The 17,919-nt window shown below is 47.8% G+C and overlaps 1 protein-coding gene across 1 annotated transcript; it reads right to left on the reverse strand.

The window, feature by feature from the left end:
* Positions 1-2,884: 2,884 nt before the first annotated feature.
* SLC1A6 (solute carrier family 1 member 6) lies at positions 2,885-17,425 on the reverse strand. Its single transcript, XM_086477723.1, has 10 exons — positions 17,212-17,425; positions 16,198-16,335; positions 15,197-15,401; positions 14,288-14,330; positions 13,341-13,681; positions 10,831-11,064; positions 9,577-9,771; positions 9,000-9,134; positions 5,952-6,055; positions 2,885-2,916 (listed from the first exon to the last, which is right to left on the reverse strand). The coding sequence occupies exons 1-10, from the start codon at positions 17,423-17,425 to the stop codon at positions 2,885-2,887; spliced, it is 1,641 nt and encodes a 546-aa protein (XP_086333849.1).
* Between the last annotated feature and the right edge of the window lie 494 nt (positions 17,426-17,919).

Genomic DNA, 17,919 nt, shown 5'->3' on the forward strand with positions numbered 1-17,919 from the left:
TGGTGTCCACCAGGACCTCCAGGTCATTTTCTGCAAGGGTGGTCCCCAGCATGTACTGGTGCATGGAGTTATTCCTCCCCAGGTGCAGAACTTTGCATTTCTTTTTGTTGCACTTCATGAGGTTCCTGTCAGCCCATTTCTCCAGCCTGTTGAAAGATTAAATGAAATTTAAAGATTCAAGGGAGCCTTGAGACATATTCACTGTAGGGACTTCACGTTGTCAGGAAATAAAGCATCAAATGGCAGCACAATGAAGTGGTATCCAGTGAAAGGACAAGAGGCAATGGGCACAAATTGAAATACTAGAAATTCTATTAAACAAAGAAAAGCTTTTTTACTGTGAGGGTGACTGAACACTTGAACAGATTGCCCAGGGAAGCTGTGGAACCTACATCCTTGGAGATGTTAAAAATCCAACTGGACAAAGTCCCGAGCAACCCGCTCTAGTTGACCCTGCTTTGAGCAGAGGCATTTGACTGTGTTCTCCAGAGATCCCTTGACAAAAATACCTGCACCACACAGGAGGGCCTGCATGGCTGTGAGGGCAGGTGGTGTGGACGTGATTGCATATGCACCCCGAGTCACTGACAGGCCTTAATGGCCCAGGGCAGCCTCACCTGGGAACCCTCCCTCAGACCTGCTCCGTCACCATGCTATTGCCTTATGGTCTGGACTCTTGGATGGCCCTGGCCATCATCTCTGAATCGGTGCTGCTTGCCTTTCTTGGGTAATGTGGGACTGGGCCCTGGCTGGTGATGCCCTTGACTCACTTCAGTTCCTGTCGCTCATGGAACAGAAGACAAGAAAAAAAGGATATCAAGAGGAGAACGAACAGCTTTGACTTTGCTCAAACACCTTGCCATTATTGCAGCATTTCAGCAAGTAATGCAAGCTCATTATTGTTTAAGCTTCAGAGACCTCTTCCACATAACCTTGGTTTGGGGTGGATTTCCTAGATGGAAGCATGTTCTTGTGTGATGTATCCTGCAAATGAAGTGTGCCTTGTGCAGCTTTGCCCGTTTGTGGGCGTATGCAAAAGATGGCATCAAAGAAAAAGCTTTAGAGAAAGGCCTTGTAAAAATCTGAGTTTAGTATTTGACCCATGGCATAGGCACGTGGAGATAAGGAAGTATAATATATACTGCTAAAAGTAATGTCCTTAACTTTGTAAGGTCATGGTCCTGAGGAAAAAATAATAGAAAAAAAAGTCATGTAAAAGCATTGTGGAAAAATTCCCTTTATTTTTCAAATATGCAAACTATCTTTATTAACACTGAAACTCACAGCATGAAGAAAAAGCCCTTGGGAATTAACACAGTCAAACTGCCAGAATGCTGTGAACACACTATACAGCTCTGATTTCCAGTTATCTCTTTCTTTCTTGGGCAGAGCAAAAGGACGTGCAACATCAGGGTAGTTTTCATGGGTAGATCTGACTCCTCAAACAATGTGCACGGATCGCATACGTAATGTGACACATGGCCTATCATCTGAAAATCCATATTCTTCATGAATTTTCTCTTTTAAGTTAACTTTTAAGAGATGTGTCCTAATCCAAGAGCTCCTCGTGTATGTATGCATTGAGATCGCTCTTTGTTTCATCCCAAATATTGCCCATCCAATCATTAGGAATAAATCTGTTTGCAAGTAGGAGAAACTTGGAAAATTTCTGCGAGTAGAAGCATCAGGACTGCAGTAAAGAAAAGACCGCGTAAACTCTCGAATATTTGATAATTTACAAAGATAGTTGATAAAATGATTTAATACTTTCAGTTATCCAGTTTTGAAGGCTGAGTTGGTACAAGGTCAGCATTGGGGTTGGAGCAAGTACAAACACTTTTGTATCCTTGGCTGAGCTCTTAAAGGCTGCCTCCTTGCCAAGTCGGATGCACTGGGGATGTGGGACCTTGGGGGATGCACAGGGAGGTCAAAGACAAAGTGGAGAAATTTCTCTATGCATTGAGAAGTTCTTATTATGTCACCAGCAGGTACAACTCAAAAGCAGCATGCATTGAGCTCCTTCCTGGTAAACCTTGCTTTGGAAGACTCACTAGTGGATGAAGTAAGATAGCCTCTGTTTTAAGGATGGGATTAGTTGAGTAAGTCTAGGTGAGCATCAAAATGAAGTGTACAGCTTTACAGAGTGAGAGTTTAACATTGCCTTTCCTTCTCGGATTAGCAACAAAAAATTAACTCTGTGTATATGTATGTTTGTGCACTGTGCCCCTTTCATATATATATAGAGAGGTGTGTGTGTATATATATATGTGCAAATTCCTGACAATACTTTACTGTTTGTGTGCTGTAAACAGATAATCCCAATCATAAACTGGGTAGCAACATGGGTAAACACTAGAGCTAAAAACTATCAGCTGAATTCTGAAATTCATGGGATACTGGTTTGCAGTATTTGAAAATGAGGCCTCTGCTTGTTTGTGCTCCATTAATCTCCTGTGGAAAGCAGGAAATCACAAATGAGAAGCCTCGGTGTGTACTGCCCTGTGGGAACATCTGAGATCACGTTGATGCAATGTGATATGGAGAGCCTCTTTTGTGATATGTTTGCATGTTTACAGCAACTGAAAACAGGTTAGGCTCCTGCTGGGTTTTATTACAGTATCATTAGGATCCTTCCAGATAGCTTTTAAAAGTGATCAGGCTGGAAGAACTCTTTGCAATATCTCTAAACCAGAAAGCACGTGCATATATTGTAAAGCCAGAAGGGGCCCTTATGATCATCTAGTTTGACTGTCTGTATAACCCAAACCATAGGACTTCCCAGAATTAATTCCCGTTTGAGCTAGAGTCCAATCCAACAGTCTTTTCTTCCAGTTCATCCATCAGTTTGCCCTTGACATGCAGGAAGTCTGTTCAGGATCAGAATTCAATGCTTTCTTGAAAAGTTGGACAAATAGTCTGAAAAAAAATAAAAGAAAAACAAGATGCGGTTCAGTATGGACAAATATAAATTACTCTACTTAGGTAACAATAAACAACTGCACAGACACCATCTGGGAAATTATAAGCTAGGCAGCAGTTCTGCTTAAAATGAGGTAGGAATTATCATATATTATCACTCGAGTGGAGTCAATGCTATCATGCTGTTGTGAAAAGGTAAAGCACTTTGGATTTTATAAGCAGGTCTGTTCTTACGAAGGTTTAGACTCGAGTCAGCTGAGTTGTGTTGATGATAAGCTAGTGCTGTCTTAGCCCACTATACATACAAGCTAATGCAATGTATCAGAAAGCTCTTTGGTTAAGATCCAGTCTTTAGATATAGCCATCTCATCAAAGTAAGAGTCTAACCTCACTGAGATTTAAGATAAGATGAACAGACTTTGCTATATGTATGCATCATGGATGGCTATCCTGGTCCGCTGATGCATAGCATGCTGTTAAACTCTGGTAACTGGAGTCTAAGATCTACATTTTAATGTACATGAAATATTTCCTCAGTGCTCAACACTGATAGATCTTTAGTGGATTGTTGAGTTGGATTTTAGCTACCCCACTTTAAGAAAGATGTGGAACAATGAGGAGAAAGTCCAGAGGAGAGGAATGTGAATGATTATTACCTGTGAGGGTATACGGGGTCTGTTTAGTCTAGAAAGGAGAAGAGCAGACATTATAATGGTATTCATACAAGATAAAAAAATTCTGCAGGGGAGGATAATAGCTTTTTATGCTGCTCACTTGCCCCCTGCTAGAGCAGATCTCTTGTCAGAATAAGCAACCTGCCTCCCACAGTCAGGAAACAGCCTACTGCCTTAGGCTCTGGAGCCAACTACTACTACATGGAGCTACAGTGCACTTTTAGTTACCCTTCTCTCTCGTCCACTTTTATGTGAAAGAGATGCATTTGTTTGTTTATCTCAGATTCCCAGCAATTGTCCAGCCCATAAAACCAGAATACTCTCCCTGCAGGTTGTGGAATATGGCAGCACCAGTACATAATCCTACAGTTCCTGAAGGACCAAAAGGAGTCTCAGGATCTGGCTTTGGACATCTGAAGAAACATGTTTTAGGAAGCTTTGTTAGTGCTGGGGAGCTAAGCACGGGCGGTTGTGTGGCTGCGGTTGACAAAGTTAACTCCAGCTGATGCCCCTGAGGTCTTCCTTTCTGAGGTCCACTTAGGTGCACCTCGGAGTGTACAGCCAGGGCTTCTGGATGAGAAGGATGAGTGTGGAAAGCCAGGGTAGAGGGGTTTAAGTGATATACTGGGTTTGGAATAATGAGCAGACCTCGAGTAAAAGCTGCCCGGTTTAGATAGTTTGTCTGTGCAACAGGAGGCTGCCTGCTGCTGTTTCTGAACTTGGCCATTTCTAAAGCAGGACAGCTCCGCTGTAGTACCCAAAAACTGTAGATCCTTTACATCTTCCTGGTTGTGTCTAGACATTCATGTTCTGAATGTTCCTGGACCTGGATATTATGGAGCAAGCCCTGCTGGTCCCGTTCACTGGAGTGAGAGAGACAGGCTCTGTTCCTGGCCATGCCAGGGAAGGGAAGTAGACCATGAATGAAGCAGGTCCCTACCTCTTGCTTGAGCCTCTGAGATGTTTTGGATGTCATATGGGCTTATGCCCAAGTGTGTTAAATAGAAGCTGAGCTCCATTTGGTAGCAACTGAGAAATTTATCCTGAATTTAGAAGTTTGGGGTCTGGCAAACTTGTACAAGTGCTGAGAAGTGATTTGTTGCTGCCCATAAAAGATAAGGAGCTATAGAAAGACAGAGATATTTGGAAGGACATTCTGGAGCAATGTGATTGAAGGGAAGTCACTCTGGAAACAGCCAAAGATGAGCAAAGGAACAGTTTCTCAGGAGTCTTATGATTAGGAGTGAAACTGTTTTCTGAGCAAATCTGGGGTGGCAGGGAGTCATTCCTGGCATGGAGGTACCACCCAGCTGCTCAGGTGGGCAAACTGTTCTTAAGCTTTGCATTTCCCTTTCTGATTTCACCAAGAGGAGAACAGCTTGCTATAGAGAAATGAAGTGAGCTGGTGTTTGGCACAGCTTGGTAGAGGGGAGAGCTGTTTCAGAGGCTGAATAATGGATAAAATACCTAATTTAATTGTTTGCTGCTTTCACAGCCCTTCAGCAGTTTCCACTACTGAAAAGCCTGTGGACCCCTATTGGTGCTACCAGACAGCACAGTAAGCCCTGTCCCTGCTGTATGGTCCCACATTCCTTCAGGAGCTGGGTGACTCTAGCGTCTGCAGCCAGGAGGGTGCCAGAGAAGTGAGAAGCTCTTAGGAAGCATCATCCACATATCTGTGCAAACACAGGGACTGTGAGCAGGGAGGACACTGCGTTTGTCATAAACACTCTTGCTTGCCAGTGAAGAGCTGAACAGGAGTGCTGGGGCTCTCCGGACATCTCCAAATGGCCAGCACTAAAAGTTTTACGTGCTTGGGGGAAGCCAGTGACCAAGTGAAGGCTTTGCAGCTGTGTCCTGCAGGGCAGAGTCATCATGGCAACATTTTGGTGCCACTCCACAAGGGGTGGTGTCCCCTGCTGACCTTTCCACTTGGCTGTGCTCATACTTTAGCTCAGAAATGAAGGAGCTCCTAGTCCAGCTCATTCACTGAGTCTTCTTTACTCGGGTCTAGCTCTTGGACCCCATAAGAATGACTAAATCAGGCTTTTGTGGAATAAAACTTTCTTTGCAGTTTAATTTTCTTCTCTTTAGTGCCAGTCAGAAAGAAACGGGGAAGAAATGGGATCAGGGAAGACTGCATGTGGCAGAGGGGGAGACAAGAGTGCATCTTGGAGAGCGGATCTTTCTCTGTCCTCCGCTATGGAGTTCTGTTTCAAGTCTTGGCGTTTTACAGTGTTAATCTGTGCTCTGCTGCCCGATTCCACAGTGCTGTCTCATTCCTGGGGTGCCTGCGGGTGTCGTTCTGTGGGCAAAGCAGGTGAGAGAGCTGCTTTTTCTCCTCTATCACACAATTACCGAGTTCGCAGTCCTGTGCATCCAGCTCATGCCGGGAGAGATGCTCCACTATGCCAGCTCCCAGAGAGTCCCCCAGGACATTGGTGGTTGTTCTAAGGCGGTCCCTGAAAAAATCAGAAAGGAAAATGAAATAGAGCTTCTTAGTAACAGCTAAGAGGATGAAGACTATTTCAAGAAACATCTTTAATGAAACTTTTTCTACTTTTCAAGTCACTCTAATAATAGACATTTTACATTGACAGGAAAAATTACTCCCAGAGAGCCTTCCTTGACTGACAGCCCTGAGCACAGGCTTTGCATTCAGTCCTGCTCTGTTGCATTCCCAGCAGTTTTGGACTTGCCACAAAACGAGAGAAACGTTGTTGTGGTTGCACATGGACAATTTCCTTTCTGTCCACGGAAGTTTCCCTTCATGTCCAGAAGGGGCTGCTAAGGCCTTTCTGCAGACTCAGATGAGCCTCACCACATCTGTTACACTTGAGATGCATTTTGTTTTACAGAAAGTGCAGAAATTCTGGTGTAAACCTATGACGTAGTGCTGCTGTGGAGCCAGATTTGCTCAACATGGACAGTAACCACTAAGACAAGGCACGAGATTCTTTGTGCAAAACAACAGATCTAACCCACGCTTTGTGATGGAGATATTCTCCACAACCACAAATGTATGTAAGAGCTGAAGCTATCACCAATCTACCATATCCTTCAGCAGTGACAACAGGTAAGACTTTTGGTACCTCATCGAAACAAGCCTTTCTGGGTAAGTACCAAAGTACAAGGGGTAATGTGGCATCTCAGGAGGCAGGACTGTGCCCAGCCGAGTCTGTTCTTATGCGCAGTTCACAGGAGAAGTGGAGGTGTTGGGCAAGACTCTGTTTCCGATTGCTCAGCCATGGCTGGGAGCAGACTTTGGCTGCTTTGGCTACAAACCAGCAATACAAGATACAGAAAAGCAGAGGAAACACTGACTGTGTATCCCTGAGTCAGGATTTTGATGTGTTTGAGAAGACTGAAAGAGTGAGCACTGTGCACAAATTCATTCTTCAATCTAGTTCCTAAGAGCACTCCTGAGAAATCACTTGTCCCAAGGTTTGAAAGGGAAAGCAAGCTGAACTGGAGCAATGCAGCTGACTACCTGCACCCATCTAAACACTCCTCAACTTTGTACAGCCCAGTGTCATCCCACTTCCCATGTCTGGTGGCACAGAACCATCACTCAGCAGTGTGAATTTGCTTGTTATTGGCACAACCTGTCCCTATCAGTCTGGAGACAGCTTCTGGGTGCCTTTTAAGATAAAGCAAACTAAGGACGCTCTGCTTGGTGACCAGGCTGATCTGCAAGTGACCTCTGATGCCTTGGGTCACTTAAGTACACTGTGGAGACTCCAGCATGGGCAGAGAGGCCTGCTGTGCTAAGGTCTCATGCATATTGCTAGACCACTCCATCATCTTTGGTAAGTCGTGGGGAACAGGAGATGTGTGTGAGGGCTGGAGGAAAGCAAGTTTCACTCCAGTCTTCAAAAAGGGCAAGAAGGAGGACCAGGGTAACTACAGACCAGTCAGCCTCACCTCCATACCTGGAAAAGTGATGGAACAACTTATCCTGGGCACTGTCTCTAGGCATATCAAGGATAAGAGGGTCATTAGGAGCAGTCAACATGGCTTCACCAAGGGGAAGTCATGTTTGACCAACCTGATAGCCTTTTATGAAGCCATAACCAGGTGGCTAGAGGATGGTAGTGCAGTGGATGTGGTTTATCTTGATTTCAGTAAAGCGTTTGACACCGTCTCCCCCAGCATCCTCGCAGCTAAACTGAGGAAGTGTGATCTGGATGACCGGGTAGTGAGGTGGATTGTGAATTGGTTGAAGGAAAGAAGTCAGAGAGTTGTGGTCAGTGGGACAGAGTCTAGTTGGAGGCCTGTATCTAGTGGAGTCCCTCAGGGGTCAGTACTGGGACCAGTACTGTTCAATATATTCATCAATGACCTGGATGAGGGAACAGAGTGCACTGTCAGCAAGTTTGCTGATGACACAAAACTGGGAGGAGTGGCTGACACACCAGCAGGCTGAGCTGCCATTCAGAGAGACCTGGACAGGCTGGAGAGCTGGGTGGGGAGACATTTAATGAACTACAACAAGGGCAAGTGTCGAGTCTTGCCTCTGGGAAAGAACAACCCCATGTACCAGCCTAGGCTGGGGACTGAGCTGATGGAGAGCAGCGTAGGGGAAAGGGACCTGGGGGTCCTGGTGGGCAGCAGGATGACCATGAGCCAGCAATGTGCCCTCGGGCCAAGAAGGCCAGTGGCATCCTGGGGTGTATTAGAAGGGCTGTGGTCAGTAGGTTGAGAGAGGTTCTCCTCCCCCTCTCCTCTGCCCTGATGAGACCCCATCTGGAATAGTGTGTCCAGGTCTGGGCCCCTCCATTCAAGAAGGACAGGGAACTGCTGGAAAGAGTCCAGCGCAGAGCCACAAAGGTGATGAAGGGGGTGGAACATCTCCCTTGTGATGAAAGGCTGAGGGAGCTGGGTCTCTTTAGCTTGGAGAAGAGGAGGCTGAGGGGTGACCTCAGGAACGTTTATAAATATGTAAAGGGTGAGTGTCAGGAGGATGGAGCCGGGCTCTTCTCGGTGATGGCCAATGACAGGACAAGGGGCAACAGGTGCAAGCTGGAGCACAGGAGGTTCCATGTTAACATAAAGAAAAACTTTTTCACTGTGAGGGTGGCAGAACCCTGGAACAGGCTGCCCAGAGAGGCTGTAGAGTCTCCTTCTCTGGAGACATTCAAAACCCGCCTGGACGCGTTCCTGTGTGACCTGCTCTAGGTGGTCCTGCTCTGGCAGGGGGTTGGACTGGGTGATCTTTCAAGGTCTCTTCCAACCCCTGACATTCTGTGATTCTGTGTGATTCTTTGATATGGATAGAGGTGTGTTTTAAGCTTAAGGACAGAGGTTACTGAGACAGCTTTAGCAGAGACATCAGGAGTACAGATGAGCTCTGTAAGCACTGGCAGGGAGCACACAGCGGTGCATGCTGCTGAGCAGAGAACTTACAGAAACCAGTCCACAGCGATGATCAGTGTAATGTCTTCAGTAGGCAGCCCCACTGATGTTAACACTATGACCATTGTCACCAGTCCTGCCTGGGGAATACCTGCGGCTCCAATGCTGGCTGCCGTGGCAGTGATGCTGGAGGGAACAGGAAAGCACAGCTATCAGCAAAGGGAAGAAAAGAGGTAGTCACATTTGCAAGAATGCCAGGAAGCAGCTCAAACTCATCGCCTTGGCAGCCTTTCTGCCCTGTCACCGAGCGGGATGGTGACATATGAGATATCAACACAGCAGCCAGGCTCCCCCCTGCCAGGCACACATCCATAACAGACTGTGCCCTGCAGCTCTAGACAAGGGGTGGCCGAGGCCTGGAAATGCAATAAGGGCTCAAGTGGACCCTCAAAAGACATGGTGCCCAAATCATATGTGCTTCTACATCTGGAGGCGTAGTACACCCTTCTTTTCTATACTTTTTTTGTCTCATTGTACCTTCTGAGCAAAAGAGGAACCTGACCACACCTCAGATAAGCCAACAAAACTGAAGCCCTCCCTGTAGTCCCAAAACTCTTTCAAAAGTCACCTTATGGTGATGATCTGCCCGAAGTCAAGTTCATAGTTGTTGACTTGTGCAATGAAGATGGCTGCAAGAGCCTCGTACAGAGCAGTGCCATCCATGTTAATTGTAGCTCCCACAGGCAGAACAAACCTCGTGATGCGCCTGTCCACACCATTGTTTTCTTCCAGGCACCTGAAGGTGATGGGCAGAGTCGCTGAGCTGAAAGGAATTTACAGAACAACATGAATTTGGTATATGCTGACTTTGGAAGGGGAACTAAGCCTCTGCCTGGTTTGTGACCTTACCCACCTGCTTTTTCACCCTGCCATGTGAGCCAGAGGCCAGAAGCTGCTAGGAGAATGAACAGCCTAAGCAAGGCTTCCTCAGATATGGTGCACGCTGCGGTTGCACACTCAGACATGGCTTTCCTCAGGGGTCAGGGACACGGTCTGTGTGACCCTGAGGCTGGTGATGCTGGTATAACACCAAAAGGAGGTGATGCTGGAGTATTCAGAGTACATAGGACAGAGCCTCAAGACCAAAACTCCTTTTCCAGCTATTAAAGAAACTGAAGCCCTTTCTCATCCCCCTCAGTGCATAAGGCAAGAATGACCCGTGTGTGAGAATGTATCTGGCAGAGAAAGCAGGGAATTATTTCTGAAAAAGAACATGAGCAGGAAAAATGTTGTGTTTCAGTGTGAGAATGCATGGGGGAAAGACTGTTATGTGCTTGCCAGGAAATGAATGTAGCAAGAATCACGGCACTCGGTGAAATAACAGCTACCTACGATCCCTTGCTTGGCTGTGTCACGTGGCAATGTGAGTCGTTGAACGTACAGGTGTTCATGCCTTTGTCGAGGCCTCTGGTGAGTTGAATGTCAGCTAGATACAGCATGTGTGCCTGGGGGAGAGCAATGTGCAAATGTGTGCAAGTATGTGTCTGTGTGAGGTTTGCATGTAGAATAATGCTGCAGTTCAGTGGGGTTTGATCTTTGTCCTGAGATCAGCATTTCAGTGCTGCAAGCAGAGTCACCGCCACATTTGGTAAGGAGGAATATGGGCCATGCACTGATGGTTAGTGGTGGCCGTGTCATTAGGGACTCTGAGCAGGGGAGTGGGAAACTTTCCACTCCCAAATGAGCTTCGCTGGGCCAGTGCAAAAAGCTGCTAGTGCTAGAAATTGAGAGCACAGTGCAGCACTGAGGGCAGTGGAGTGCTGAGAAGCAGCCCCAGAGTATCCACACCAGCCCCAATGCTACTCATATGTCGCCATCGTACCTTGAGGAGGTGCCCAGGGCCGTGATGAGGGCCTGCAGAAGCCCTGCAATGAATACCCAGGGGTTTCTGTGAGTGACGATGAAGTAGAGCAGTGGTAGGATGCAGAGGGCATGAATGAGGAGCCCGACGATGACAGTGAGTGTGTACATCCCCAGCTGGCCTCCCATCACTGCTAGGTCATCCATCTCCAGGATTTTGCCAGCAATTAAAAACATGATCCCAACTGGAGCATACCTGTGGCAGAAACACAAGGCCAATGCTCATAACTGGCACCCACACTTTCACACCAGCTTTAATGCATGCTGTCTGGACAAATCACCAATAAGCCAGCACACAAGAAATGCTCACTGAGCCTAATCGTTGGATGATACTGCTGGTTTCTTTTCTGAAAACCTGGAGAGAGCTGGGACTTGTCCATGACATGGTCAAAAACCATCTCGTTGCACTGTTGAGGACCCCAGTACTCTGTTGTGCACACAGCTCGGGCACTGGTGAAGGTTTCCTCCTCCTTCTGGGTTCCCTACACGTTTCCACAAGGCTCTTTGTAGAATTGATAGGAGAGGTTATGTAGAGGAGACTTCAGAGTCCCTTCCTTTCCTAACAGAGCTTGGGATGGGAGTATTTTTTTTTACTGAGTGGCACAGGGAAGTACAGGAGAATCAGGGAATCAGGGAGTAAAAGCAATAGTGTCCTATAGGCTCTGGTATATCAGCCTTGCTGTCTTCAGATGTTCACATTTAGGGATCAGGAACATATAGGGAATCCATATTTGCTGTAGCAAGGACTGGTCACACCACCACCTGTGAAAGCAGCCATGGCTTATATAAAAACTCACTTTGAGGTACACTGCTGTCCTTTCCATTCCTTATGGCTTTTCCCCCCCTCAATGACAATGAGCAGCAGTGAGGCTCCACAGAAAGGAAGCCATAACACAGACATGGAGAATATCATGGGCACTGAACTAAACATGGACAAGTAACTGGAGCAAAGAAAATCCCAGCTCCATGCCCACACCTCTCAGGGCTGGGCCTCTACAGCTCAAGAGCTCACATGCAATTCATGCACAAGGCTCAGAGGTCCACATGCCAAACTCCAACTTAGCCTAGGAGGTTTGGAAAAGTTTCAGGAAAGGATTTCACAAATATTTCATTTCCTCTGACCTTCCTCTTAGAAGACATCCTTCGCTGCAGTTAGTGACCAGATCTCCCAGGAAAAACAAGCTCCTAGGAGATGCTCTGCAGACTGTGGCTTCAGGAGGGAGTGCTGAGCTGCAGGTGACAGTCCTGCCTCCTATACCAGCAGGATTCTGTAAGTCAGGAGGTCTTGCCAGACACTACCAACTGTGTGCACATCGGCAGTTTCCTGAGCATAACTAATGTTCTATGCATCACACCCTGCCTTCTTTCACCGTAAGGGGGAGCTGAAGGAGAGGGTGTTGAAGGCACCTTGACATTGTCTCTGGGAGTAGTGTGTAGGTCTAATTGTTCCACCGTGCTCATACTCTCCCTTCTGTGCCATCGGACACCTCTTATCTCTTATTAGAGAAAAAAGTTCTGGCTCATCCATGGAAGAAAGACCCCAGAGGGGCTGGGGCTCCCCAGCGCTCTGCTATGAGCTCAGGGTTGTTCTTCTTCTTTGTGTCTTTCCGTGCAAGACCTGTCCCTCTGTGCTCGGGATGTTGCTCTGAAATACAAGACTGTGACTAGAAGACCAGGGAAAGGAAGCTGGAGTGATCTAAAATGGGAAAGGGTGTGGGGCTGACAGATCCCTTCCCTGTCATTTCCATGTATTCTGCCAGCCCCGCACCTCTCCTGTCTCGTGGTACCTACTGCAAACTGCTATTTAGACCTTGAGCCCTAGATGGGTAAAGAGCTTAAAATAACAGGATTTGGTAAAATGCTGCCTTCTAGAGAAGACTCGTCTGGGCCCTGCCTTGCTTATCTGGACCATGTAGCACAGGCAGCTACGCAGAAAGCAACAGGCAGCTGAGGTCTAGAGGAGTCGGGATGTGGGGGACCTCAAATTGAAACAAGGTAACTTGGAGCTGATCTTGTCAACCCAGCTCAGCTCTCAGAGCTAACACATACAGGTGCCACGCTGAGTAGCAGGGAAGTGGCAGTAGGTTATTGTGATTCATAGCTAAGTCAGGCTCCTGGAACATAGCTGTTGGTTGGACAAAGCTTTTGGTGGGAAAGTCTCACACCCTACCCCTGTTGGTAAGGCTAAGAGATCTTCCCCTCCAGCTCTCTGGTCTTCCAAGAATGTTTCCAGCAGCCTCAAGGAAAGCAAGTCCTGGTGTACCTGATATTTCTAAGGTAAAAACAAAAAACAGGAAATGAAATGTGAACAATATCCCATCCAGACTTTTCCCTCCAGCCTAATGGAGCCAAAGGAGAGCTGTGCCCATCTGCTTTCCCTGTGCATCTCATCCTTAAAGCTACCCCACTTCTCATCAGGTCAGCGGAAACTGCACCTGCAGACCTCCTGCTCCAACCGGCCGTGCTCCTCACCAGATGATAATGGCCACCAGCCTCATGATGGCTTCGTTGAGGCAGTTAAAGAACTCCCGCAGGGCCCGTCCCTTCTGCTTCATGCTGCCGATCACCAAACCGAAGCACATGGAGAATACTACCAGCCCCAGCGCGTTCACCCCATTGGCTGAGCCCGGGATGGGAATGACTTCTTCAAAGGTCAGCACCTCGGAGACAGTCCCCAGGGCATGAGTGACGTTCTCCAGGATGCCGGTAAAGTTCTCAGGCACAGGGATCTGAGTGGTTGTCACCTCTGCTGTGACATTGCTGCTGTGGAGGACGGTTCTGGTGAAGACCCTGGTGCTGTACTGCGTCTTGTACTGAAAAGACACAGATTATCAGATGCACTTGCAGGCCCTGGCTCAGGAGCTCAGGACAACATGCTAGGCTGCTGCATCCCTTCCTAAAGAAAGGCGAGTACTGCAAGTTCCTGCTGGCCTGTGTGGGAAACCTGCCTTGCCTGATCTCAAACTCCCTGGCTTAGTGCTTTTGTCAAAGTTCATAGAGCTGAAGGTCAAAAGACACCATTGGAGCATCTCACATCCCTAGGACTGAGATAGTCTGGCTTCTCTGGTAACCCTTTATGCTGCTTCCAAGGGCACTAGCACTACAGAGGAGACACATGCTTGAAGAATCTGCTCCCGTTTCACTGCCAGTCCAAGCCTGCTACCTGAGATCCCACAAACCCTTCCTGACTGTGGGGGATGGGATGGAGGTTGAAGCCCCCCATCTGCAGACAGCTTGTAAAGCTTGCATGGGGGCTGCTGTAATACAGACTAATGACTGCAGTGCCTCCTGGAGCAGGCAGACTTGGGGAAGTGTGAAGTATAAAGCAATTGCTACTCCATCCCTCAGAGAAGTAGGTTGGACCATGGTCTAGGACACAAGGCACAAACGGAAGTGATAGGCCAAGTGGGATTTCATACCTGTTTGAAGCAGGCTTCTACCAGGTTGGGTGGGAACATATTCCTGCAGTAGATAAAACAAGGAAAGAGTTACTGTCCTGTTTGACTAGCAAGAAAACAAGGGCTTCCTAGCCAACACCTCTGTCCTGGAGCAGTGTCTCAGGTCACAACTCTCCCAATGCCAGCTCAGGCTACAGAAGAGATGGGCCCTTTCTGTCTGAACTGACAGAAGATGGGAATATGCTGACTTGGAGCCAGGCACCCTCCTGCGTCTTTTCAGACTCCTGAAGGTTGTATTTCAGGTATGTGGAAAGAGACTACACACATAGAGCAGTGGGATATGGGTCCATTGTAAAAGCATCATCAAACCCAAACGAACCTTGAAACAACACCATGTTACACTTTTTAATATACTGCCTTGCTCTCAGCCTAACCTCTGCAGCTGTCATTTGAGCTCTCTGTTATCCTGTACCTCAGAAACACAGCATCATACCACTTGAGATGGTACAGCTTTGCAATTCACTGTGTAAGGTTGCAGCAAGGGAGGGAGAGACAATGTCTCGGGAACCACTTCCTCGATTTCCTTGGGTCAGTGAGGGTGGATATTTGGAGTAGCCTTTGCTGGGTGAATTTCTGAAGGGTGTGCAGCCATTGATAGTTTTCATCACTTGTTGAGCTGAGCACACCTTGGCCTCTTGCATTAATATCTCTGACAGAAGGGCTGGACTCCAGACCTCCAGGCCAAGCATTCAATCTCAGAGTGGCACAGCCAGTTAGCTAGACTGAGCTAGGAGTAGTAGGCTGGGCAAGAGTCAGCCATAAACCTCTTTCCCTGAGTGTATGCCTACAGCTGTGACACTTCAGGGCATTCCATGGAAAAACGTAATCTCCCTGATATGGTCTCAACATGAGAGCATCTTGTCCACCTACCTCACCAAATCCATGAAGGCATCTGTAGTCTGCACCTGCTCAATTCTGCCTTCTCGGTGAAGCTTGTCCTTAGATCCTTTTCCTGGGTGGATGATGATCACCATGAGGATGCCAATGAAGACTGCTATGATTGTGGTCACCATGTAGTAGACGACAGCCCGCATCCCCATCTTCCCTGAGGCTCTGCCATCCAGTGAGGCCATACCTGGGGATTCACACAGAGAGACAAGGTGAGAAAGTTTATTGCCTTAGGGGGAAGCCTGAGGAAGATTCAAAGTGTGCAGGGCACATGCGGGGGAGCTGGGGTCTCTATGAAGCACGGCAAACAAGGGGCAGACTTTGGAGCGCCAGGGTGATGTCGATACGGGAGAATGTGGCTTGTGGTTGCAAAGAAGCATAGGACATGGTGGGTCTTAGGCTGCATTTGGGAATATAGCAATTTCCTCCTAAAGCTCTCAGAAAGGAAATAATCCCTTCCCAGTACATTGGGCCTTTAAGTCCCTAATGGGATGTTTCAGCAGGTGGAATGCCTTGCAGTCCCCTCTGCTGTCTGAAGGCTTGGCTGGTTGGCATGTCTTCTATGGGGACCTGGATGAAACAAACTCTCCAGCCAGTGATCAACTTCAGCTCTTTTGGACTGGCACAAATTAACCTTCCCTAGGCTGGAGGAAGCCTGAAGCTGACTTGGGCAATGAAACTGCTGATATTTGAGGTTACATAGGATGTGATAGTGCTCAAGTGTTGGGCATTGGAAACACCACGTTGGGTCCTCCTCAGTCTTCTGAGAAAGCACAAGGCCTTTTGCTCCTATTCCCCACTACTGAGCCAGCAGGGGTGTGAGTGTGAATCATGGTCACTACAGCTGTAGGTTCAGCTTGTCACTATGAGGCAAGCTAATCCAAGCACCTCCAGTTGGGGCACAAAGGGGAACCCCAACAACAGCTAGCATCTGTCTTCACTGATTATTGCCTTGGCTGAAAGCAGCAGAAAGCACTTCTCACCTGTAATCAAGCTAGAGACAATGAGAGGAAGAACCAGCATCTGCAGCATACGCATCAGCAGCTCGCCGGGGAAGGAGAAATACTTGATCTGGCGATAGGTCAGCTGGTAGGGCCGGAGGGAAAAGGCCAGGATGATCCCTGTGAATCAGCAGGGGATGAGAATGGAACTGGGACAGTGTGATCCAGTGGTCTGTCCCTCAGTCCTACAGCGTGGCTTTTCTCTTTCTCATCTCCTTTCAGCTCCTCCTCTCTCCAAAGGAGCTAATGCTCTTTCTTTTTCTAAAAGGCTATGATCCACTTTTTATTGTGTGCTCTCTCTTTCCCTCTGACATGTTTATACGCACAGGAGCCTCGTGCTAAATCACAGGTCTCCCCGTTGCTCTGTCTGCTGCTCCTCTGAGGTCTGTTCCCAGGAAGCTCATGAACACAAAAATGCTGTGACCAGAGATATGATCTCCCAGTCTAACCTCAGTGTAACTACACAGTTCAGAGAGTTTCTCCACCCTGGTCTTAAAGCTGAGTTCAGCCAGTGGGTTAGGGACATACAGCCTGGATCAAAAGCTAGGGACCATCCACTGTCTGCTGGGCAGATTTATTTTGCGTCACATCACAGCCCTTGGCATCCCTTGCCCCTTCTGGTCCTGTTAGGCTAAAGCTGTGGGATGGGTCTGAAGAGCCCTTGTCCTGTAGCTGCACTCACAAGAAGCCTCTGAACACACCTGGACAATTTTTTGAGAGGATTGGTAGAGCTGGATCATCAAATCCTTTCTGTTGTAGATGGTTCCTAAGCTGCAGCCAGAAAGGATCAGCAAGGACTCCCTCACACACACCCTCTGCAAGATCTGTTGGGTTTGCACACAAAGGTATTCCTGACGTGGTCAGCACTTTGAGCTGTCAGCTCATCCGCTTCACCTCCTCACCCAAATTGTTACAATAAAAGAAAATCTGTGTAGAACAAAGCAAACATTTCCCCACATTTATAAATGGTGCCCAGTGTTACCACCAGCTCCATACCTAGTAAGACTGCAGCAATGGTGAAAAGGACGAAGGCATTTCTCCTGAAGAAGCTTTTAGCAGTGTCAGCAGTGATGCTGTGCATCCTTTTCTTGGCCCGCGCTGCCCGCTTCTGCACTGCCTGCCGCAAGCGCTGCACCCGGCTCTCGGCATTGAGCCGCTTGGCTGCGTCCTCATTGAGGAACAGGCTGTTGACGTGGCTCTGCTCGCTCATGGTCAGCCTGGCTGCTCAGTCCCCACGGCACGGCTCTGCCTGCGCTGGGCAGGGGGAAGCACAGGTGGGAAAGCATCAGCTGCAGCACCCAACACCTTGCCTTCATTCCCCCGGGGCCCTGAGCAGGTTTATTTAGAATTCTTAGGAGTTTTATCAGTTTGGACAGGAATGAGTCTTTATCACCTGGCAATAAAACCAGTTGCTGTACACAAACTGTTCCAGACACGACCAAGAAGCAAACAACATTTCTGATGTACCTTCTAGGTTGACAGGCCCCTACCAAAACAGCTTTCCCCATGACAGAGAGCGGCACTGGCTGTTTCTGCAGAAAGGAACATGATCCCTTTGCCTTCTGTGGAGCCTGAGGATAATGCTTTACTGACTTTCCTTTGAAGCACCACAGAACTTTCAAGAAGTATGTCTTGTTAATCTCCACTGATGGGGTTAACCCGCTGTCCTGTCTTCATAAATACTGAGATTGAGATCAAATCTAC

This window comes from Leptosomus discolor, chromosome 24 (genome assembly GCF_034619465.1).
Source record: "Leptosomus discolor isolate bLepDis1 chromosome 24, bLepDis1.hap2, whole genome shotgun sequence".
Taxonomy (NCBI): domain Eukaryota; kingdom Metazoa; phylum Chordata; class Aves; order Leptosomiformes; family Leptosomidae; genus Leptosomus; species Leptosomus discolor.